This window comes from Ruditapes philippinarum, unplaced genomic scaffold (genome assembly GCF_026571515.1).
Source record: "Ruditapes philippinarum isolate M1 unplaced genomic scaffold, ASM2657151v2 ctg134_1_1_1_1, whole genome shotgun sequence".
NCBI lineage: Eukaryota > Metazoa > Mollusca > Bivalvia > Venerida > Veneridae > Ruditapes > Ruditapes philippinarum.
In genome coordinates, this window is record NW_026852258.1 from 835233 (window position 1) to 861888 (window position 26656).

The window sequence follows — 26656 nt, forward strand, 5'->3', positions numbered from 1 at the left end:
AAAAATAAGTTTCATTAAAAAATAATGTGTGGATTATAATACTGGTAGTAATTAACTTAGATGTAATGTAATCATTTAATTACTATTTTATTCATCATTTTCAGGTGGCTGAGATTACGTTTGAACATGATTCCCCTGGTGAGCGGTTTCTTTGAACCATTGACGGAATGCATTCCTATAGGGATATATGCTGCATGGTCACTTTATCATTTTCTCGGGATCAACCCATATATTTTCTTCTCGATACATATAGTGGCATGGCTTGTATCAGACTATCTACTACTACGCATGGTGCAGGTAGGACATTCGATGTTGAATCTACAAACTCCAAATAAGAACCAGGGATGCTTATTTTATTATAAAGTAAGCACCCTTTGTGGGGAAAAATCTAGTTACAAAATAGATGGTTTGCAGTTTTTGCAAAAAGTATAATAAAAAAAATTGTTATACATTTTTTATGCCATGACATTAACAATGATTGAGTATTGAACTTTGACTCTCTCTAGTCTTTATCCAGAGATACTGTTCCTAATTTATTATCATTTTCTTTTGCTTAGAATTATATTGATCTATTTGGTTATTTATGAAAAAAATGTTTATGTTTATGGGAACTAGAAATAAGTTTTTTGGCATCCTATTAAATTGAAATTGCCATCATTTTGCCATTTTAAATACCCTTTACACAGGTGGTTTTAGTTGTTAAAAATGCAAATTAACCTTTCACAGAAATGTTAGAACTGCAAGCCACCTATACAAGTATTTTTTCTAGATGTGCCTTTTACAATAATGTTTCTTTCCATTCTTTCTTTGATTTAATTTTTGTGTCTGGTATGATTTTTTAATTCATATTTTTTTTGTTTAAATTCTTTAAATGATATTAACCCTTATCCTGCTATAGGCAAAATATAACTACCCATGTAACCAGTGCAGACCACGATCAGCAGGTATAATTGTGGTCTGCACTGTCCGCTATTCAGACAGAGTCAGTACTAAGTTTGTAATTTTCCCTAAAAATGAGGACTGGTGTTGTCCTAATAGACATATATGGACAAGTCAATTGAAAATATTTTATTGTGATAAGGGTTAATATGACTAGATTATGTAAAAACTTTAATATTATTGTTATTTGTGGTTCTGTTTGGCATCATATCTATAGTTCCAAGTGAAATGAAAAGTTTTTAAAAATTTTCTTCTTTCACAATATCAGATAATAGTATGCTTGTCTTCCAGTTGTTGTAGTGCAGTTACCAAACAAAAAACTATTTTCTATTACAGCAAGGCAGTCCTCCATTTTCTAAAATACAGTACCTGTTTGCATGGATTCTGCGAGAAATTCTAGCTGTGTGGGTCTTTTTTGAGGCCCTCGTCTCCCCAAGGACAATTAAATGGGGTAAAAGAACTTATAAATTGTCTCTTGGAGGACATACAGAAATAGTCAGCGACACGTCCAAAGCTGAGTTGTAGCACAGAATTGTGGGAAACCGTAATGGTGACACCATGATCGTACTTCATCATCTACTGACCATGTCAGATCATCATTAAATCATCATGTATATAAATCTCAAACCATGCACAGTGACCATCGGAAAACAGTGATATCCCAAGTATTTTTTAAACTCTCAAAATAAATATCATTTTACATCTTGTTGCATTGATATGAAAAAAGTGGCAAAACATGACAGTGTTGGCCTGCCATACTAATTTCTGGTTTATCTAGTTATTTGGAAGGAATTGTATGGATTTTTGTTGCAATGGCATAAAATATTGGACCAAGTTACAGTAGACAGGATTCTTGTGCTGTATAGGTGATCATTGAAAGAAGAAATTTCAAACAAAGAATGATAAGCATATACAAATATAACAGTTTGTATTGTTCCAAATTTTGAAAAACAAAATCTGTTGTAAGTTGATTGAGACCGAAAAGAAAAAAACATCGAGAAGTTTAAATTGTGTAAGAAGGAATGTGATAGACCATAAAAAAATAGTTCCTGTATTTATATTGGTTTAATAACAGATGGAATAAAGGCATTTTGATTGTGGTAGATGTACAAGGGTTTATATAGTGGATATTGTCAACACCTGATTGGTTGATGCAGATTTGAAATGGACCAATCACAAGGTTGGATTAATTGACTGGTCAACAAACACAAGTTTTGGAAACATGAAACCAAGTTGAAAGAAAGGAGCACAGACTGAGCATTGCTTTATGATATAATTAATGCATAGGAATATTGAGCTGTACTTCTTAGTGACATATCACATGTTTTACACAATGTAAGATGCTATAACAGCGGTATTGTGTTGCTTAAATTGTCAAAAATTTATCACAAATACAGAGTAATTTATATATTAATTGTTGATTTCTAATATAACCATATCATAGGAAAGCTGCTGATTTAAGCAAAATCATAAACGTGTATTGAACCATTATATATGTAGACATAAATGTGTAATAACAGTGTATCACATTATATTTGTATGCATATGTAAGCATAAAAGTGTATTGCACTTAGTTATATGCAGATGTACACAAACAATTGTTTGCTGTGTACATTTGTATGCATAATTGTAAGCAGATATGTGTTATGTATTTCTACATGTATGTTCATGTAAACATGTGTAATGCTGGTACATATATTTATGTATAAACTTGTTCTGAATTATAAGAGTTTTTAGTATTTAAATCTATTGCTATAGCTATTTTGATTGTCTTTTGACACCTATTTTACATATGATATATTTTTAGAAAGTTAATGCTTCTTATTTAATTACATTTGGACCATTCTTAAGAAATATAACTCTGGAAGTAAACCATTTTCTTGTGATGTTCAAAGATCACACTTTTTTGTGCTCACACTTGAGTTTTAAGTTAAATATTATTGTTAAAAGTATATGAGTATTTAGTTCTGTTAAAATCTCCCATTAGAAAAATTCACATGCCATGCTGCCTTATATACATATTAATACTTAGATTTTTTAGAACTCACATCTTTTACCTTACACTTTCAATCATGTCTTTATATTTATGTAATTCAAGCCAGTTGGGCTTTTCTAACGTGAAAGTTTCTAGGAACTTCAGACTACAGATAAGTGTCTGGGATGCAGATTTTCCACTGTATTGTTTGAATGTGAGATTTTTTATTTTTTTTAATTCTTAGCATAAATATTCAAATAAATCTATAACCATTAGTCTATTTCTTGACACAGCATTGATATTAAACCAAATGTGTAAGCAACATTTACATACTTTAATGATCAAGCTTTAAATATTCTTTCTTTGGGCTTACGTATACTTGCTCTGTATAAAAGTTTAAGAATACAGGCAGATAATGCTGAAACAATCTTTCTCTTAATTTTGCATTGTTTATCATACTTTCATTCTTCTACCAGTTGTAAAAACAGACCTTTATTACCAGGGCAGAGTCAATCTGAACATCTGAGTAATCTAAAGTATAGCAGGTTTAGCCATAATGCAGTCACGACTGTTTTCTTCACTTGACTTTGATACTTGAAGACTTTTTTTAATAGATATATAGATATGAATAAATTTCAATTATTAGATTAAGCAGAATTGAAATAGTTAATGCTTATCATTAGTCAATGATTGCTTCTTTTATCATTGATGTCTTAGTCTTACTTTCTCATCCGTCTGCAATATAATTCTTTAAAACTTTAGGTCACTGTTGTATATGCTTGCTTATTATTTCAATTCTTATAGAGCTATAACTGTAGATTATCTTCATTGATGGCCTAATGATATTTGAGGTCCAAAGCTTTATACAGGTAAAACTGTAGCTTAATTGATGGCCTAATGATAATTGAGGTCTTAAACTTATCCTCTTTACTACATCTGCTAAACACATTTTGTTGTATTGCTGTGTGAGTTAAACATCTGTTCTGATATTACAGCTGTTGATGTCTTCATTAATACATTTGAATATGGGAACAAGTTTTTCTTAAAGATTTGTTTTTTTTATCATACATTTCATTTCAATTATCCAAAGAAAGTTTTGTTTTGGAAATAAGTATCCTCCTGTGCAATAGAATTATATATATTTGGTATGAAGTTGATCACAAGTAAGTTAATCAGGTTTAAAACTGATATAACAAATTCAAGTAATGATTGTTTTTTCTACCAACTTGTGTCATTACAAATCTATGTTTAATTTTTATCCAGATGTAACTTGTAGTCCCATGTAACTAAGAGATAATTTGATTTGTATAAATGTGACAGGGCCCACTTTGTATGTGGTCATACAGCTCCCCTTTACACCTTCAGTATGAGTATATTTACAATTTCACATATGTAATTGTTTAATATTCCAACTTCTAATCACTTAACTTTTAATGACATATTTTAACTAAAGCATTAATTAAATCATTGATTTATTTTAAGTAAAAAAATCTCCACATCACAAAGTGCCTGTCTAGCTGTGACATGAACATTTGATCTGAAACTTGCTGTTCAAAATTCATTTATTTTTCAATTAATGTACGATAATGTAAATGAATAATTTTTTGGCATCTTAAATTTGTATAGGTCTGTTAGGTAAATTTGTGTAATTAGATTGGTATCAGTCTTGTATGTTTTACAATCAACATTCCAAATATTACATGTACCTTTTTTATGTAAAAAAAATGCATAATTTATTAACTGTATTTGTGTCACTTTTGTATTGTTAAATCATCATCTTAGGAAAGTATTGGTAGAATAAAAACACTCATCCTTTCAATACAGGAACATTTGGTAGGATAGTGATTGAGGAGTAGGAATTATAAAGAAGTAGCTATGCCAACAGTATACAGTCTGGCTGGCTAACTCATCCACGCAGTCTCTTTAGACTATACAATTGGTTACCCAGTATCCTGTTCCTACTTTTGAAATTTCCCTTCAGTTAGAAATGGATAGTTTCATAAATGTTTGTAAGTTTCGAGGTTATATATATTGAGATATAGATGACCCTGGTTATTGTTTTATGATAAGAGAGATGTTTGATTTATTGGATTAATTGATAAAAGAGTGTACTGTACCAGGACACGGACTTTCATTGGTGTCTTGCTACCCGTTCATGTTGGAATCTCAAAATTGTGTACGATACCTGGCATACATATTACTCTAATATCATGTGGAATATTGTCACTGAAGTATTTTTTGTTGTTAATTTCCAATCAGGTTTAATGTTAGATTATAATATATAATTATATAGAATTATTAATGAATTAAATTTTCTATTGATTTTTAGTCTATTATTATAGTTATTTGTAGGTGTAGAGACTATTTTATAAAACATTGTGTTGTTCTATCTGTTGTTGTGTTTCTAAACTGCTGTAAAATTAAACATTTTGTTGACGGCTTTAATTTTGATAACAAAAATACAATGTTGATAGTGTTCAAAATTTATAACAAACTTTTAGGACTTGCATGACACAATTTGTTGTTAAAGTTTAGCAAGACGGTCTGCGCATTAAGTTAGTTTAAAAGTCTTTATAAGGGGAGTTTAGGAAGTTTATACAGTGTCATCATGTGCCTGAAATAACAAAAAATTGTTAAATGCTCTGAGGCAGGCATGACCTTCTATGAATACTCCATTAAAAAACCCAAAGAAAATGACAAACTTACTTAAGACTACTTAGTCTTTTATGTTGTCTTGAAAATTTATTATAGAACATAAAATAAAAATGATAAGAATTTACTTTATTTTGAATATGGGGTTTTATGTTGATATTGTAGGGTTGTTTTTTGTTGTTGTTTTTTTGCTATGATCAAAATGAGAGTCCTTCAGAAAATGTTTGATTTGACTGTAAATGAATAGATTTGTGGATGTTGAAGCAGTTATATATTCTATATGTACCATTTATATACCAATAAATATATTAAATTTGAAACAAATGCTTATTTTTATCATGGGTTGTACATTAATGTTGTGCCAGGTCACAATACTTTATATCTATCTGTGAAGTTGATATTTTCAAAATGGCTGTAGATTCCAGAAATATTGTGTGAGTTATTGATGATATAAAACTTGTTTCAGCATGACATCTTAGCTGAATGTTTATTTATAGATCATGGATTAATAAAAAAAAAATGCTCTAAAAATTTTTGATTGAGAAGGGTATTTTTTTTTTTCATACTCCCGGAAATGTTCTGTTAACTGATATCTTAGATATTTGGTATGTTGCGGGCTGATATGTTGGCACATTTTATAAATCTCGACCCTTTTGGTGGTGTTTAACCTTTACAAGGTCACTAAGCCTAAAAATAGATTTTTCTACTTTTCCCTATATTAAGTGTCAAAACGGCAGCATGGAGTATACATGATTACATCATTGTTATTTGAAATCATGCATTAAATATTTCATAAAAAAATGGTGCAAGAACATAAAATACAATTTTCATATCTAAATGCATTTTGAATTTTTAATAAAATCAAGTTCAATCATTTATTATTTATTTTCTTCAACTCAAAGGGGTATAGAAAAATTTCATAATAGTTCTGTTTTAAAACAGAATCAATTTGTTACATTTCTTAGCTCAGATTGTTCTGTTTTGTTCATGTTGATATTTATAAAGTCTTTATTTTAATGAATATAAGAACTGGCGTGTTATAGAGGAGGGACAGACTAGTAAAGGGAGGTAATCATTATACTTCATCAAACATTCTAAGTTAAGATATTATTGGAATAACCATGTAATTACAATAGACCAATACAATCATATCAAACTTGTAATTTATTTATTTTGTTATATTTCTATCGTAGAGGGACCATAAGTGACAGCATTTTTAAGATCTTTTATCATTTTTTTCTTTGTTAAATATGCTAAGAATCTGTACTTCATCAAACTCCTTGCATTAGTTACCTCATGCTTTGCTTCTTTAATCAATGCCATCACTATAACATACGTATGATAAGATGATCATGTGACCAAAAAATGGTGACCATTTGTTACGGTAAAGAATACTTATTTTTATGAACTATTCTCCTTTACATTTATGTTTTACTTTTGGTGCATTGTGCATAATGATTAAATCATAGAAACTTAAGTTATAGAAAATAGTGAAAAAATAATGCAGCTTTGTGACATCCAAATTTTTCTTGTTATGGCAATGGTTTCTCTACTGATGAGGGGAAGTAACTGCTGCAAGGAGTTTGAGACATATGTAATTTATGTTATATTTTAAGATCAATCTTTTCCTTCATGCTTTGACTGAATGGAAATCATGCAGGTTATATAAGCACATGAAGTACTTGGAAGTACTTGGAATTATAATTTACATTTATAGCATAAATGGTGATACTGAGATCATGTAAGTAATAGACACATGGGCAGCCAAATTGTGTTTACTCTGGAAAGTAAAATCAATTTTGTAATTTTGGCCTTGAAAACTTCTGATACAGATCTGTGTTGTTGTACCTGTTGGCAATGATGTTACTGATGTTAATATATAATGTTATTATTGTTCACTATTTATGTATTTTTTTTATTTCATTGTCTTATTATTTTACCTGTATATCTCTCGCAATCAGATGGTGGGAATATTTTTTGTGTCATGTGATTGAATTTATAATGTTATATATATTTTTATATGATGCTGTGTCATCAGTGTCTTTGGCTGATAATCTACGTAGCAATGAAAATAATAGACATATCTTAAAATAACTGAATAATGAAACTTTTCCATAATTATATAGAAAAAAAATGCTGTTTTAGAAAAATTTTGAATCTGTTTTTAAGAGCTTTTTATGTAGTGTAATTTTGTGATGGTTATAAAAAGAAAAGAAAAAAGATCTATGACATCTTGTTTAGTTAGAGGAGTGAAAAAAAGGCATTTTTGGCAGTAAAGTATATTTTATATATTACAGAAGAAATATTAGTAAACATAAAGTACAGTGCTCAAAAGTTGCTCAATTTAATAGAACCATTATTTAATGATAAAAAACACTCAAAAGAATGGCCTCAATTATATATTAACTAAAATGAAATCATTTTCTCCAGACTTAGTTATATTTTGTGAGGGATCATTTTACCATGTACGTCCCAGCAATGCTTTTCTAACTTATATGAAACATCCAAGCTTATTTTACTGTCTGTGTGTAAGCTTATTTTGTATATTTGACTAGGCTTTTTATTCAATATACTGTACATAATAATAGTACAAAAGTAAACAAGTGTACTGATTAAGTTCTAGGCTTCAACCTGACTTTGAAACATTGTGATCAGTTGATACTTTGACAGGTTAGAAACAAATGGGATCAGTTGATACTTTGACAGGTTAGAAACAAATGGGATCAGTTGATACTTTGACAGATTAGAAACAAATGGGATCAGTTGATACTTTGACAGATTAGAAACAAATGTGATCAGTTGATACTTTGACAGATTAGAAACAAATGTGATCAGTTGATACTTTGACAGGTTAGAAACAAATGACCTTACAAAGTGTCATTTTGTGTACAATCTTGACAGCTTAACAATATACAATATTTTGAGGAAATATGAAAAGATGTCTATTTATACATGTATAAAATCATTTAATTAAATGACATCACCGTGGAAACAGGGTTAATATTGATAGATATTTTCTACATATTTTCTGTCTATAAACTGAAATGTTCAGTTTATTTGGTTTTAAATTTTCAAAATTTAACTTACTACATTTGTAAATCATCAATGGTGCAAAATTTAAGACATTTTTTTTCAGTTTCTGGTAAAGTTGATCAACTGAGTTATTTATTTGTTTTTATTTTTATTAACATTTCACACTACTGTAGAATTGTGAATTATAGTGGTAGTTTATTTACAATGTTAACATATTATACATGGTATTGTGGTTATTTAATGTTGGCAGGAATATTATGTTTGACTCATCAGACATGGGTTGTTATACTAGAAATATATATCTTATGCACTCAGTTAAAAATTGAAAAAAAAATGTCATTAAAAATTATGAATTTTAGAATATTGAATTTTATTGTTACAGTATTGATATTTCATATATACATACATCACCATCTACCTGTATCAGATTTGTATGATGAATAATTTATTGTTCTTTAATACATATACAAAGTTCTCTTTGTAAATTTGCTGCGACACAATAACTAAGAAAAATTTGTATAGGGGAGGTAACTCAAAATGCCATTTTTAATTAGGCATGTAAGATTAACTTCCCTTCATTTCTTCTCTGTGTGCATTTGAAAAAGTGACTAACAACCCTGTTTCTGTTTGTTCAAATTGTTACAAACATTCCAAATTTCTTGTGATTAAAGTATATTAGATAGAAATATAATGTTTGCTGGGTATTCAGCCAAAGATATTATATTCCATCCAAGATGTATTTTCTGTAAAGACCATTTTCTAATAAATATGAAAATTTTAACATGTGTTTTTCTCTTTTTGTTGATTGTACAGTGAGTCAAGGGCGGGTGCTATTTGGCTGTAACTAGCCACACATACATCTGATTTTTTACATTGATGTATAATCAAATGTTAGTTCTCAGTGTTCTCAATACAAGGTGACATAGATATTCCTTGTGTTATCCAATTATTGTTGATGCAGTCCTCTACATTCTATGACAAGAAAAGAAACTCATTGAAATGATGGCCTTAATCTGAGGGATTAGTCTAGTAAGACAAAGACCAGATCTAGATTCGTGCAGACAACAGGGCAGTATGTTAATATTTGGACAAATAATTCAGATTATCTTAAATCTATCACACTCTAGAAATATGTAACATGTATTTTTGTTACTGTTCTTGTAAAATGTCCACAACGTTGTATATATGACTTGATACCTGACGCCAAACCCTGCTGTTTGCCCTGACTTAACTTACCCTGCTTTTTCATCTAACTACCTGACTTACCTTGCTATTTGCACACACTTGATATATCTGACCAACTCTCCCCTGCTATGTAGCCTAACTTTTCTGTTAATTGCCCTCACTAACAACCACACTTACTTACCCTGTTATTTGGCTTGGACTAATACACCTGACTTAATTATCTGGTGGAACTTTTGTAGGTATTAGAATGCTAAAACTATAAAACACCTATAATTAAACTAGACTGAATTAAACGGACACTAGACTGAGTTATACGGACACTAGACTGAGTTATACGGACACTGAGGATTGTCTGACATGATGAGCATCTGGTCCCGTGTTCACAAAGAAAAGATCAGGATCAGGATCAGTTGATCCTGATTTTATTTTCATTGTCTTATAAAACTAAAACTAATCGTACTATGCTAGAATTAAATGGTACATATTCAAATTTTAAATAATTGCTTATTTGCAAAGAAACTATCTTATTTTGGGATAAAATCAACAAATACGAGAACAAATACAAAAATAATCGGATCAAAATGAGGATCAACTTTAGGATCAAGATCAAAATTTGGATCAACTGTAAAATACCCATATCTTGTAAAAATAACAATAAATTCATTCTAAAATTTCATAAAGATGCTATTTCAAGTCCAGTTTTATCAAGTTAACACTGGAAATTCAATCTAAGAGGATGAATAATGGAGAATATTCGAGTTTTGAAATTTGATCCTGATCTTGATCCTGATCCTTAAATCTTTGTGAACACGGGGCCTGAAGGATCTAAACCTCTCTGAATCACTATAGCTAGATAAAGTATTCAGACACGTTTTTTTCCAGATTTTCGCATTATTTCTATCTTTGGTGTATACCCTGTCATGTATGATTTTATTGTCTCAAAATATAAAGTCTCACTGTTGTTATATACATATCGCATTGAAAAAATCGTTATATATCATTCATTCGCGGACATAGTATAGATATTTTGGGGTTTTACGCGTATTTAATACCAGACATTTTACCTATGGCGTCTTCGATGAGTAAATTTTATGAATGGCTGCAAAGCATTGTAAACTTTCATAAACTTTCCGTGACCACTAAATTTAATCAATTTTACTATGAACAACAACAAAGAATAGAGGACATTTGATATCATAGACTTAATAGTTAATGTTTTGTCAAATATTTGGTTTTTTGTTTTAATGCAATGTCAATGACAATAGAGGGGCTTAAGTGTATGTGTGTAATTTTAGGAATATGACTTGTAACCAGGTAGGTAAAATATTTAAATGTTAATGTGTTTGAATATAGAATTCTAACATGTTAGGAAGCTTTCCAAGTAGCTTATAGGGTGTCAGTGTTTCTACTCAGGACCGATTGTGCCTAGTATAATGCGTGAAGGGCCATTGAGGTCTCTTTCGACAGTTAAAATGTAAAGGCGCCGTCATGTGACATTTATAATGTCCGTTTGACTGAAGAAAAAACAACAACAACAATAAAGAAAGAAAAAACAACAAAAAACTGAAGAGATTGCTTTAAACTGAGTATCAAGACAATTACTTGTTCTCAGTGCTATTTTATGACCTTTATGGGCAATACTTAAATAAAGTCCAACTAATTAAACATGTTGAAGTTCTGGGTGCATTTTTAAGGCACTGGACCACAAGACGGGCTATACTAAGGTGAATATTTTAGAGCACTATATTTCTAAATTTTTGATAATTTTCGGACTAACTCAAGGGATATATTTGTACTAGAATCCATAGAAGCATGTATTCGGTTGAAACTATTCCACTTTAATCTAATGCCGACTATCAATACAGTGTCAAAAACGTGACAGTCATTTGTGTATTAGACACAAGAACAAATATGATAATCTATATAGAAAGACCGGTGATGACATTTCAACTTCTTGAATTCTCGGGTTCATTTTCACGAATTCACAATTTCAACTTCATGAATTCAATATTTCAACCTCATGAATTCAGGATTTCAACATCACGAGTTCACGATTTCAACTTCATGAATTAACGTTTTGAACTTTACGATTTCGAATTCACGAATTCACGATTTTTACTTCCTGAAGATGAAATCTTGAATTCGTGAAGCTGAAATCGTGAAGTTCAAAACATGAATTCATTAAGTTGAATTCATGATGTAAAATTTTCACGAAGCTGAAATCGTAAATTCGTAAACTTGAAATCGTAAACTCTTGTAGTCAAAATTGTGAAGTTCAAAACGTGAATTCACGAAGTTGAAATCGTGAATTCAAGAAGTTGAAAACGTGAGTTCGTGAAGTTGATAATGAATTTATGAAGATGAAATCGCAAATTCCGTATGTTGAAAACGTAAATTCGCGAATTTAGAATTGTGCATTCACAAAGATAAAATCGGGAATTCATGACGTTGAAATGTCCCAACTGGTCTCTCATATGTATAGTATTAATTATATAAGCTTCTCACCAAATAATATACAATATATTGAATTAATAAATGAAAATAAGAAATGAACGAAGTTCGAAAGTCACACTAACCCTATGTAGTTTATATGTTGACATGGAATGTTACTTCATCTTAAATGACGCCTTATTTTCTATAATATTTATCAATTTAAATCGATCTGTTATCGCCCGAGTAGATACATAGATTTTATATAAAAAGGCACACCATGCCAAAGTTAATCAAATATCAAAGCTGGATACCCCATCCGAATGAATCTCTCTATAAAAAGGGCAGATTAATTTAGAATATTTGCGTCTTTTCATCGCAGCTTTCACTCGTAGCTAGGGATTAGAAAAACATGTTTTCCTTTTAACAATATCCATTAGAGATAATCTTGGTATCTTTTTTTTCAAGAACATTATTTGTGAATGTATTTCACGTTTTGTCACTTTTATTGATTATTGACAAGTTTGAATTTATTTGGTAAAAGTATAGGATATTTGTTAATGTTGGTAAAATGTTGTTTTAATGACGTATTGATTATTTCTCTAAAGTTTTGGATTGGAATACAAGGGACTGAATGAGTCATAATAAGCCACGATGGGATGTAAAAACTCGAAAACGGTTCCCACTGAAAATGTGGATTACGTAAGATGTTTATGGAATCTTATGAGCATTTTTTCTCTTTAATTTTCTTGACTTATTAGACTTTATAGTCAGAAATGTTTTTTAGGTTTTTATTGTAGTAACAAGTTTTAAGGATGAAACACCTGAACTTGAGCACAATAAGTCGCTAAAGACAATTCATTTTCTTTGTTCAAAGTAATTCAAATGAGTGGAAGTTGTCTGAACAGATAAACAGTGTTGTAGCTAGATGGATAAGTAGCCTAGTCACTAAATAAATAATACATGTAATGAAAGTTTGCGTTAAAAGGGAATTCTTTTATATATGTTTACATTTCATCTCTACAACTTTCCATTTTCATTTTTTCTCATTTTTTGATAATTAAAAAAAATGACAAGAGTTGCAATGTTTTATAGAGGAACGTCCCAGACGTGAATGAGAACTACCCTCCTCCATATGTTCCAGACTCGACTAGGGCAGAACTATACGATGATGATGTTAACACAGATATACAGAAGAAAATTGATGCGGTACCTTATAACTATTTGTGTGCGTGCGCGCGTTCGTGCGTGTTTGAGTACGTGTGTGCGTGTTTGCATGTGCATGTGTGTTTTATATATGTAATTTATATTTATATTTAGTATCAGTAGAATAGGAAAGAATATGCAGTGTTCTCTCCGTTATATAACCCTAATCATGCTACGGACTGTTCCGTCTTTCAATCTGGACAAACCGATGATTATTTTAGAGAAAATTTCAAAATATAAACTGACTGAATACACCGTAGGGAACGTGTTACAGTATCGCCTTTTCCGGTTACAGTATAGAATTTTCAAGATGGAGGATTATTTGTTGGGAGGACAGGTAGGAGATTTTTATTCCGGTCCATACTACAACTAGTTTAGTTTCTAAAAGATGTTTTTGTGCTTTGCTTGTAAGGAACAGAATCCGGTATCTAGTCATATATTTCCTCAGACACTGCACCGCAGATTTATCGCTAAATTGTCTCATAAATATGCAGATTTGACAGTTTGAAAATTTGAATCGAGAGACCAACGCATTTTTCTCCAAATTCGACATTATTTATGTATGCCTAGAAAAAGTAAATCTGCAAAACGTTAGTCCTTTATGTTAGGAAACGTTTATAAAAGTAAATGACCAGTTGAACCTATTTTCCTGTTCGTTAAATGCGTTTGAAAAAAATAAACAATGGTACAGTATAGAGCGAGGTGATTTGTGCAGGGTTACTGCATATACCTAGCGATTTTTATCCAATTTTGTTACAGTTTATACCCAGATTTCGGTTACAGTTTAGACTATAGATCTATATACTAGTTAAATGTATGAATGTTATATAGACTTTTAAATCTCTGTGAGCTTATTGGCCCGATGGCTATTCGTCCGTCTGTCGTACACATGTGTGTGCAATCTCATCCGCTGAGTAATTACTTGACTAAATGTGATGAAATTTACATGACTTTCTACCAATTAAGTTGTTCAAATGGTTTCGGTTGCAATCGGGGATACGAAACCCCTAAAAATTAACCTCGCTCTATACTGTAACATTGTTTATTTTTTCAAACGCATTTTACCAACAGGAAAATAGGTTCAACTGGTCATTTACTTTTATAAACGTTTCTAAACACAAAGGACTAACGTTTTGTAGATTTACTTCATCAAGGCATGCTTAAATAATGTCGGAATGGGAGAAAAATGCGATGGTCTCTCGATTCAAATTTTTAAACCGTCAAATCTGCACATTTATGAGACAATATAGAGATAAATCCGCGGTGCAGGGTCTGAAGAAATATATGACTAGATACCGGATTCTGTTCCTTACAAGCAAAGCACAAAAACATCTTTTAGAAACTAAACTAATAGTAGTATGAACCTGAATAAAAATCACCTACCTCTCTTCCCATAAATAATCCTCCATCTTGAAAATTCTATACTGTAACCGAAAAACGCGATACTGTAACACGTTCCCTACGGTGGAATAGCGAATAGAACAGACCAAGCCCCGTGTTCAAAAAGAAAAGATCAGGATCAGTTGATAGTGATTTTATTTTCATTGTTTTATAAAACTAAAACTGATTGTATTATGCTAGAATTAAATGGTAAATATTCGAAATATAAATAATTGCTTATTTGCAAAGAAACCAACCAGTTTTGGGATAAAATCAACAAATAACAATACAATTACAAAAATAATCGGATCAAAATGAGGATCAATTTTAGGATCAAGATCAAAATTTGGATCAACTGTAAAATACCCATATCTTGTAAAAATAACAATAAATTCATTCCAAAAATTCATAAACTTGCTATTGCTGCCATGTGCAGTTTTATCAAGTTGTTACTGTAAATTAATCCATGAGGATAAATAATGGAGAATATTTGAGTTTTTACATTTGATCCTGATCTTGATCCTCATCTTTAAATCTTTGTGAACACTGGGTCAGGCTTTACCGGACATTCTTGGTCTATTTTGTAATAAAATACGATTATGGTGCTGCATTATGTATGACTATTACACCAGTTGTACACGCTTTTAGGATATATTGTATCACAACGTTCGTCGTTTTAACCCATCGCAATCAAAACAGATATTATTCTCAAAAACAGCTGATTAACTTTATGCTTTGCAGTGCCCAAAGAAATTCTTAACGATTCGGCTCTATTTTGTGCGTATGTGTAGTTTGATCAAAACAATAGCATAATATATAAACAAAGTTTACTCGTCATTTTTCTTTTTTTATTTTTCATTTTGTTAAGATGCCAAAAGGGACTGATGGTAGTTACAAGACTTTGCTGGAATACTTGTCGTCAGGGGCAACAAAAGAAACACAACATGTAACTGGTAAGTTACAACACAAAACTTGTAACTTATTATTATTTTTTAGAAAAAAAAGGGAAACTGGCGAGAACGAATCTATCTTACCCTGCTTTTTCTATAGACTTGTGTTCCTTTGTGCAACGATTTAGCAATATTAACGAAAAAATTGCGAGTATTTTTTCATTCCTTTTTTGTTTATTAGTACTCTATTAAAAGTATTATAACTGTGCCGCATTTGTATTTTTCAATTTCACACTTTTTATATTATTAGATTGGTAGTTCTAGAATTGTAATTAAAGGATTACCAAGTTATGTTCTCGCAATATATCGTAATACAACTTCTCCAAATATTTTGGACTCTGTATAATTCTATAATTTTACTCTATTTTTACATATGAGCCGCGTCACGACAAAACCAACATAATGGGTTTGCGACCAACATGGATCCAGACCAGCCTGCGCATCTGCGTAGTCTGATCAGGATCCATGCTGTTCGCTTACAAACCCTATAACAAGTAGAGAAACTGATAGCGAACAGCATGGATCCTGATCAGACTGCGCGGTCTGGATCCATGCTGGTCGCAAACCCACTATGTTGGTTTTGTCGTGACACGGCACATATGGTTCTACGATTTTACTTTATTTCAGCTATATATTTATGGATGAAAGCTCAGGATTATAACAGCGCTGCCCTGGATCTGGTTAAAGAAGGAGACACTCCAAGGGGATACATGAAAATGATAAAAGAACAGAGGGGTGACTTCACAACTTTCTTCACAATTATGTGCAGGTGTGATTTGTTTTCACCTAATACTATATGATACACGAGAAAGTTTTACCGTTCCTAATTTATAATCGTTCAGTAAGAAAATTAAGTTTAATCATATTTTATTGCTTTTAAATTTTATACAAATACAGATACATTGTCACATGCTAACAAACTACAAAACAGTAACGAATAAATTTACAGTTATTACATGGATGTTATAGTTATTATTAAAAAGCAAAAGGGTCGGGCCACAGGTTTTAACAACATTAGAAAATTGGCCCTTCCCACATCGTCTCACTTGTGAAAAAAAAGATGTGCATAAATTCTGTTGTAATTGGAATTCAATAAATGCATATATCAGCAATCAATATGATATCATTAAGAAAGTAAGAAAATATTATTGTGTTTAGAAGCTTTTTCTTACCGCTGATGAAACGAAGACAATAAAATCTAGCCCAGGATTATATATTTAAACTTCATTAATTCCCGATTTTGTCTTCGTGAATTCACAATGTTCATGAAGTTGAAATGTACCCACCGGTCTTTCGTAAAAACGTTATAATTCCCTGCGGTCTGGAGACCGCAGGGTATTGGTACGCGTTTAACTTTTGAGGCATGGAGGAGCACGTGACCTGTTTTCGGTACATGGAGGAGCATGTGATCTGTAAACCGTACATGATTGGTTTATTGACCTTTTCGAACTCCTAGCTAAATACCGTTTGCCGGTACGTTACGGATTTACCTGTAGGGAATTAGTCCGAATTACCCCTAATTAAGAACAAAAACTATTACGTGATTTTTCTAATTTTCTATAATTATTTTCCGTTTAAGGTGGAAAAACTTGAATGATGTGTTTGAAAATTATCAATGTTTCTTTAATATCTATCTCAAATTTTACAAACAATAAATTGTTTATACTGAAAATCTACAAAGTTTCAAATATTCGTAGTGGCATCTGCCATAATAAATAGAGATATTTTCTGCGTAAACTTGTGTGTTTACTTTATTTATTTTTTTGCTCGGAATTATTCATAAAATGGTAGGCCTATTTAATCATTTTCTTAAAAATAAATAATTGTTTTATGTTCGACCTTCTCCGGTCTTCAACGGTCATAAGTTTCCAAAGACCTAGCTTCTTCTATATTGATCGTTTATTCAATTGTCAACTATATTCTTGATACAAACGTTTATTTATCCCCCCCCCCCCCTCCAAAAAAAAAATAATGTTGAAAATAGTAAAATGAAATATCTTTATATCATTAAAATGTTCACTGCAGGAAACCATTTTACTTGTACCAAATCTTACAAGTCGCTGAAATTGCAAATGATCTTCGGAAGTATAGATATGTAATTACTATGATTTATTTCACTTCAGACGATCAGGTATTCCATGTAACATGATAACAGGACTAGGCAAAGACGGATCATACTACATTGGAATGCCCGAGAACTCCATGCAGACAAAATGGAATGCTGTGTATACCGACGAGGAATGGCATTTAGCTCATATAGAATGGGCAATGCAAAACCGTGACAGTCCTGATGGTGCAGAGGTATTTGACAAAGTTATTTACCAGAAAAAAACAACAACATATTTTAAGATTATCAATTGTTTAGTCATGCTGTCTTTATATAGATCATTCAAATAAGGACCAGTAGTTATCTGTTTTTTTTTTAAATAAAACTGAAATGTTGAGAGTACAATATCAGAGTTAATGCCGTACATTGGCATCCTGGACGTTAGAATTTTGTGTTCAGTTACACCAAGTAAAATGAGTGAGTACCATGCACTCCTTAATTATTCCTAAAATGTCAACATATGATTATGAATTTGCGAAACTATGTTGTTTTTGTTTCTAACCCATTGTAGTTTATTTTATTTTCAGGACCAAAATTTCTATTTCCTGACTGACCCGGATGATTTTTCTACAATATGTTACCCAACCGACTTCAACTGGCAGCTTTTAGATCAGCCAATGTCCAAGAAACAATTTCTTAATCTTCCTTATTTTGGCCCGCATTTCTTCATGATGAACACGTCGATTTTATCGCCAAAGTCTGGAATAGCAAAAGCAGCAAATGGCAAACTCGATGTTGAAATAGGATTTCCTAAAAGACACATGGAAAATATTGACGTCAGTTCTGTAACAACTTTTATTGGAAGATTGAATGAAGTCAATAATACAGAAACGTCATTAAACAATTTAGATAAATATGTGTTCGTAAATAGAAAAGCTTCAAAATTTATTTTCGAGGTGACTTTTCCAACAGCTGGCCGATATTTATTTGACGTTTATGGAGATTACGGTGATAAACAAGTGAAAAAAGATAAAAAGTCATCCAAGAAACCAGGCAAAGGACTTCATCGGTTATGTCAATTTAGGATAATTTCTGAAAAAGAATTTGAAGACGGTGATATAGAGCCCCTGCCAGATTCTCCCGAGAATGGATGGGGGCCTGGTCCACGATGCCGGCGTCTTGGTCTAGTACCTTTAACGCATTTTGAGAGTTGTATTTATATGAAACCAGGGGAGATAAGAGATGTGTACTTCAGGATGGACAATGATCTGGATGTAACCTGTCAACTTACACATAATTTCCTCCCAGTTTATGAACTCGTAGAACAAGTTAGTTACGTATTTCTTTCTAAACTTTTTCTCGAAATTTCCCAAATACAGAGGAAATGATAGTTTTAAGCATTTGAAATTACTATCTGAAAGGAAGAATGATCCTTTTCTGTCCTTCAAATACTCGTATTAGTACAAGGTTAAATGGCAACAACGCACTCGACAATACTAGATTAGTCTCCTGGAAAACTATCTTCAGATAACTCGGAAAATCTTGGTGTCTCTTAAACTGTTTCTGTTGTCATATTCTGAGATCATGCAGATTTTAAAGAAATTCTATTATACATTTTCATTCTGCTTATATGCCTTTCTTTGAAATAACAACCTATAACATGCGCTTTTAATTTAAAACTGAAAAGATATGCACTTACATTTTCTGATATACCAGTACGTAAGAAACCTAAAGGCACATTTTGCTTCAGAAACTATTAATTTTTGTTTTTCTTTTGAAAGAGTAAACACGAGTTTTATATCATTTAAATAATGGTTTTAGAGCATATTAGATGCTTATTAATTTTCCGGAAGAAAGTAGCGTTGAATGTGAAATTATTTATCATAAAAGTAGTAAAATGTAAAGATAACATTTGAAGCATTATGAGCCTTTCAGACAATTTTATATGTTTTAACAGATAGAATGTACAAAAGGCGACAGTGAGGTTCAGATTCGAGTTAGAATCCCAGAGATGGGTCTCTATGCATTAAAGATCTACTGTAGAGAAGCCGGTTCTAAAGTATTTGACGAGGCGTGTGTATACCTCATTAGACAGAGAGAAAAGGCTCGTTTACCTGAGGTATATCTATCATATTTAAAAGATTTTCAATTCTTCATTCAATCTTCAATGATGTTTAAAGATTTACATTTATGTATATGAATTTTAATATATTTTTTTGTCCAACATGTAGATATGTTTTAAATGGTTTCGGAAACTGCAAATCAGAAAAAATGGGTGGGAGAGGGGCGTTTCTTCTTTCACCACCGCGTCATATTCTTATAAGTTTGATTCGAAACGAGTAATTTTATAATTATATATTATTGTATGTACAGAGTACAAATCTTAATCATCCAAAAAAGAAACAACAACAACGATCCTAAATCTATAAGCACAAACATACAAGGGAAAAATGGTTAAGAAGACGAAACCGGCACATTTAAAATAAGATAACAACATATTTTCTACATGTACGTATTTTAGTGATGCATTTCTAAAAGTAATATGACTACAAACAACAATGCATTAGTGTCACCCTCGTTCTTGATTAGTCACTTACAGAAAAACTATAGAAAGCATGGATTGTCAGAAATGTTAATGGGCAAAATTATTGGCACGCTCATTATCGTTGATCACTAAGAATTGAAGGATGTAGAATGTAGATATTGCACGTGCATCGACTGGTGTTTTGTGATGGGTGTATTTTTGTTTAGTTCAGTGTTTTCTTTTTGTATGGAATAAAAATTGGTACACATTTACCTTTGTACACACACCTTTATAAAATTATAAAATGAGAAGGAACAATATCGATTGTTTCAATGGAACCAGTGTTTCGAATCCTTTTAAATATTTGAATCTAGCCTTTGCTCCATTATGGAAAAAAACTTTTAAGGATTAAACACTATTCAGAGACAGCTTATTAAGGCGTTTTAAATGGCTGTTGAATTTATCACACAAAGGTAGTGTGACTTAATGTATGAGAATGTATCTGAGGTCTTTCTCCAACAGTCAGACGAAAAGTCATCGTGTTGCTATAAGAACCCATCCAGTCGAATCCTCCTTCAAGTCAACATCAGACATTTTGAATTGTATTCATTACTGCTGCACATTCTTATCTGTATTCTTGACATCTAAGGAGATATAAGCGAAAACAAAACATTTTAAATGTACATTACACAAAATGTATTCGATAGTGTCGTGTTTCTTAAAAAGTTGTACATTTCTTTCAATTGCCACCATGGTAGCACCTATTTTAAAGTGTTGTTTTTTTAGATTGGCAACTTTTGTATCAAAAGGATAGTTATACATTTAATTATCTTAACTTATTTTTTATATGATTCCATGGATGTTTCTTCTCCAACTTTGTTCCAATCATTCGTTTGCAGTGCTTATTACACGTGTATCATTATTTAATTAACCACCTCTGTCTGACTTACTAAACTAAACGTTTGTTTGTTTGTCTGTTTGATAGGCATGGTATTATTTTGTTCATTTCCAAAATATTACTATATTATATTGCCTAGATACATTTATTCTTTTATGGGCAAACTAGCATACATATTTTTACTGAATGTTAATAGATAAAAATAACGCGTATAAATAACGTTTTTTGTCTCTTATGCTCTAATTTGGTTTCATTGTTTGAATTTTATCTAAAAAGCACACACATTGATATATTTTTAATGTAAACCGAGAAATATTCAGTATACTTGCATTTTGTATATTGAATTAAAACTTTTAAGCTCCAATCTTATATTTTGAAAATATTGCAGAACACCTTTCCTGTAAAATAGTATACAAAATTTATTTTTTATTCTATTCCGAAATAATTGGATATGAACTGCTACTTTAAAAGATTATCTTTTATCTAAATCAGTACCAATAAATGTAACTTAGGATATTTCATACAAATGGTGCAGTGTTTCTTTTCTTTTTATCTTTGCACGTTAATTTGAAGAGTGAATCGAAAGATCAAAGTTTAATCGCTGTTTCCTTTTAGTTCAGTAAAACTATTAACATTAAAATGTCAAATGAAACATTTTGAATTGTTATCATAAATCTTCCTTGTAGTTAAATTGCAAATATAAGACCCTTGAAATATGTATAATATAATGGAAAGATTACTACTGTTATGCAAGTAAAATTTAGTTTGAACTAACTGGTTAAATTAAATGATCATTGAAGGGAAAGTTATGGTGGCTGATTTGGTCCATTTTGTGCGTTGGGTTGTCGATAGCGACAACACAACCAATATCGTTATCGCCTTGTCGACTTGTCGCTAGCGAAACGCACCAAACGGCGCGTTGTCGCACTGTCGTTTTGTCTCTAGCGAAGCTAGCCACTTGGCGCGTTGTCGTGCAGCGCTTTGTCGCGATATCGCCTTGTCGCTTGGCCCTGTGGCCAATCCTTCGATTTGATCTGAGCGAAAATGTGACATCGCGCCGTTGGCGTGCATGGTTAGCGACAAGACGACAAGACGAAAGTCCAACAACGCGCCGTTTGGTGCTTTGTCGTCCTTTCGCTAGCGGCAACACGACTCACAAAAGCGTTCCAAATCAGCCACCATAGGAAGTGGTAAAATTTTGCTTCTTTAAAGTATGTATACAGTATCTTGCTGTTTATTTTTTATTTTCCGTGTACAGAAACACCGTGATAAAATGCTCCGTAATAGACTTGAGTACCACATCAAGAACCATACAACGGAAGCAGCTCTTATAGACGCTCTAGACGTGTATAAATGTTACAATGTTCCTGATCATGGTGAATTTGTACAAGGACAGGACAAATTGAAACAATACTGGGAAATAAAGAGAGGTATTTTAATATAAAACTCATTCAGTTACTATTTTAATGTTGACAAATGCACATTACTTTAAATGTAACATTTGCTTCAATAAAGTCATTATAACAATCCCAATTTTTAACCTATCATTTTTTTCACCAATAAGCGAGTTATATACTATAAAAGTTTTGTCGACACTTGTGTGTCATCCTTTCTATTGTTATAATATGTGTGGACTCCGTTGTCCATTCTAGACCATTGCCGTTATATCCAGATTAAGGTCATGCTTGGAGACAAAACACATTCAGCGTGAGCATCCAGGGCTCACGCTGATGCTCTCGCCATAGTCGCTGCATCTAAGTGTTTAATTTTAGCGATGCTTACTAAAGTGATCTACGTATCAACTACGTAATTCTTTTTCCCACAAATGTGACTTATGTTGATGCGCTGGTGCTGCAGAACTGATTTAATACAAAAAACAAGTTGTTAATCAATTATTACACTATAATTTTCTACAAAACCAACGCAAAGACAGCTGTCAACAATACCAACTCAAATATCAACTTTCAACAAAACCCACACAAAGGCAACTTTCAACAAAACCCACACAAAGGCAACATTCAACAAAACCCACAAAAATGCAACTTTAAAAATAAGAAAGCTTTCAACAATAAGAACACAAAGATCAACTGTCAGCAATACCCACACAAAGGCAACTTTCAACAAAACCCAAACAAAGGCAACTTTAAAAATAAGAAAGCTTTCAACTATAAGAACACAAAGATCAACTTTCAGCAATACCCACACAAAGACAACTTTCAACAATATAAACACAAAGGCAACTTTCAAAGTAAGACAAAAATAAGACATTTCCCACACTAAAACAAAATTGCATTCAGACCTATGTCACAGATTGACTGGACTAAAATAGGTCTTTTTTATGTTGATATTGTTTTATTGGAAGCTGATTAAATATATAAACGCAAAATTTTTATTCAATATAGAATTGAGATCAGCGATAAAAGGACGTAACGTGAACGTTGTCAAAAAGTGGATAGCGAGGGCAAAGAGGTCCACATATCAACAAGACTTGCAAGACGATATCAACGAAGCAGAACGACTACAGGACAACTTGAATAAAATGAAAGGTATCTGTAATGTTAAATCATAAAATATAGTCATATGTTCTTTTACAGTTTTTAAATATCACTAATAAGTCAATTTAGCACGAGGATCCTGTCATACTGCATACGTAAGTTTCTGTTCTACAGTAAATTACAATACGATACAATGGTAGTTAGAATATAATTTTAAATTTGATAGATCAACACAGAATATATGCACAACTATATTCTTATGGACTATGAAATGTCATCTTACATTACATTTCATCTATTAAACTGAATCAAGTTGTGCACAGTTTGGAGTTTGTTATAAAAATGTAATTTTCTGTACTTAATTGGGACTGAAAAATGAGTTTCTTTTAAGCGATAAGTCCTTATAACTGTGCTCGCTATAACCATATTTTTATTTTAAATAAAGAAGGGCAATTTCGGGCCAAAAAAGTTCCTTATATCCGAAAATTCGCTATAACCGTGTCCGCTATAAGTGAAGTTTACTCTAGTTCATTAAAGTCATAGTCAACAACAACAACAACAACAATCGGCTTTATGTCATTGTGAGTTCCTATATATGCGCTACGCTGAATAAATCGTCTTTGCCGAACTTTTTCGTCAAGTGGAAACAGCGCCTAAATCTAAATATTTATCAGATAAAAATTCATTTATGATAAGATTTACAGCTGTCGCAAGATGGCTTTTGCAGATTAATAAGCAATAACCTTATCATATTTTGAAGATATGTTCCTAGTTAGACTAATGTACTTTGTGTCATCTGTCGTTGTCATTTTTAAAAGGTCACAGACACCCGATGGCAAAGATGGACCCTCAGACAATTATAGAAATAAGGAACTACAAAAGACCGCCGAAAATTGTTCATGATGTCATGTCGTCAACATATTTATTGCTAGGTGAACGTAAAGAATATGTGCAGGTAGATTATTTAATATTTTAGAATGATCCTTTCGTATAAAGTATTCACGGTTTCCATGCTTTATTATAAATATATTTTATTATATCTATAGATATTGAACAGCGAAATTATTTTGTATATATTATTCACAAATCGCCTAAAAAGAAGACATTGGAAAAAGTGCATGTTACCAGTTTATAAGGTTTTGTATATACATGTATCATGTGAAATTGTAATATTGTGTTTTATTTTTGTCATTTTATTGAACTTTATCACTTTTTCCTAGATATTTATCAATCAGATATTTTACAAATTATATTAAGATTATTAACATACAGGATTGGGAAGATATACAATATTTGTTGGGTAAGCATGGATCAGACAATATACAAAAGAGAGTGGTAACAAGACGGCCGGAAGATATAGATATAGAAATAGCTGACGATGCGGATTCTCTTATTCAGCCGTATAGTATCGACAAATGTAGAGATGTGTCGAATGGCATATGTTCCTTTTATAAATGGGTAAATGAAAATAAATAAATGATCCTATAATAAAAGAATATTGTTTAGTTTGAAGTTCATCACTCTTTTTTATGTTATTTTACCACGTTTGGTGCACACTCCTGTTTAAAAGAGCAAACAACATATTTTTACTCAAATTTCTTGTTCAGTTAGTCAGTCAGTCAGTCAGTCAGTCTGTCAATCAGTCAATTAATTAATTAATTAATTAATTAATTATCTGTAGAAATACGAATTTTTACTCATGGTGTCCAGTTTATTATTTTTTGGTCCGTTCTTATTTATACTGCAGTATATCGTTATTTATGTTTATCAGAGATCGTTAAAAGAGGCTAATTCACCATCTTATGATAATTCTACATTGCATTTTCTTGTTGTAGAATAAACACATGATAAAAGAAGTGAGACAAAAGGACCAATCAGAAAGAGAAAGAATGGAAGAAGAAATGCAGCAATTGGAGGATGATGTCGAACTACACGACGCCAAAGACGAATCAACCTTATCAGATGATAAAAAGGGCGAACATGTCGTTTATAAGGGAAGGGGTGATGTCAATGATTTGGAAAAAGATGTCAATGATGTTAAAGATGACCCCGGTAATGTTAAAAGCGAGGCAACAGATGAACATGGCGAAAGTGAAATCAAAAATAGGCATTTTATGAGCCCATCGAAACCACCGGAAACGAAACAAGTCTCACCCGTTGCATACGCAGGTTGGAAACCGGCCGATATACAATAATCCATGAATAACTCACTAACAAAACAACACTGTGATATCGAGGACTACATAGTTCAGCTGAAGCAATATAAATCGTTGTGATATATCTAAAACAATGTTTATTTAAAAGTTTATTAATTTGTACTTGACATTTGAGAGTATAGATTACAATTTGCCTGTAGTCATTATATATATACTTCAATATACTTAAATAGATATTTTTCTTGAAATACGTAGCTTTTATTCTTCGAAGTTGTTATTTTCTTAAATTTGTTAAATTATTAAAAAATTTATTCTAAATATAAAAATATTTATATTTACTAGTATATCTTATTTGGTTTAAATACAAATGATGGATTAATAATACTTGTATAACTGTTTTTGCTCTAACCCAAATACAAGCTACAAGAAAGACGTATCATTTAGTCTGATAATGTATAAATGATGATAATAGCAATATCTTTATTTCGCCAATCTGTCAGCACAATCTATTTATGTGTACAATATGAGAAACTGTGATATATGCATGTATTTATCAGTATAGAAAAAATGTATGAAATTAAATAAATATATCATTATAGTCGATCAAATGAATCACTTTTCAATGAATTTTATAAAAGAAATATCAGTTCAACTATTGCAATTATGAAAACAAAGCCACTGAACTTTTTATATAACTGATTTCTGCCCTACATGTACAAACGTTGTCAAATCCTGTTAAACACAGATTTTTAGTATTTCTCTGACAATATACCATGTTTTCTGTGA

At 31.4% G+C, this 26656-nt stretch overlaps 2 protein-coding genes across 7 annotated transcripts in view; both read left to right on the forward strand.

Annotated features, from left to right (window-relative positions):
- Positions 1 to 9380, forward strand: part of LOC132754789 (ceramide glucosyltransferase-like) — a 44902-nt gene extending 35522 nt beyond the window's left edge. For 5 of the 6 annotated variants that reach the window (XM_060745504.1, XM_060745525.1, XM_060745511.1 and 2 more), the window contains exons 10-12: positions 105 to 363; positions 1276 to 8236; positions 8417 to 9380. In XM_060745504.1, coding sequence (XP_060601487.1) covers positions 105 to 363; positions 1276 to 1464 — 448 coding nt within the window. In that variant the 3' untranslated portion in view covers positions 1465 to 8236; positions 8417 to 9380. The remainder of the gene's footprint in view (positions 1 to 104; positions 364 to 1275; positions 8237 to 8416) is intronic. The other variant, XM_060745541.1, reaches the window with a different exon arrangement.
- A 2631-nt stretch (positions 9381 to 12011) lies between these two features.
- On the forward strand, positions 12012 to 26183 carry LOC132754842 (lim and transglutaminase domain protein ltd-1-like). The gene is made up of 12 exons (XM_060745572.1): positions 12012 to 12916; positions 13310 to 13423; positions 15669 to 15753; positions 16378 to 16519; positions 17874 to 18051; positions 18385 to 19125; positions 19755 to 19916; positions 22478 to 22649; positions 23622 to 23765; positions 24533 to 24669; positions 24987 to 25172; positions 25550 to 26183. The coding sequence occupies exons 1-12, from the start codon at positions 12869 to 12871 to the stop codon at positions 25907 to 25909; spliced, it is 2469 nt and encodes an 822-aa protein (XP_060601555.1). The 5' UTR covers positions 12012 to 12868; the 3' UTR covers positions 25910 to 26183.
- Positions 26184 to 26656: the final 473 nt, after the last annotated feature.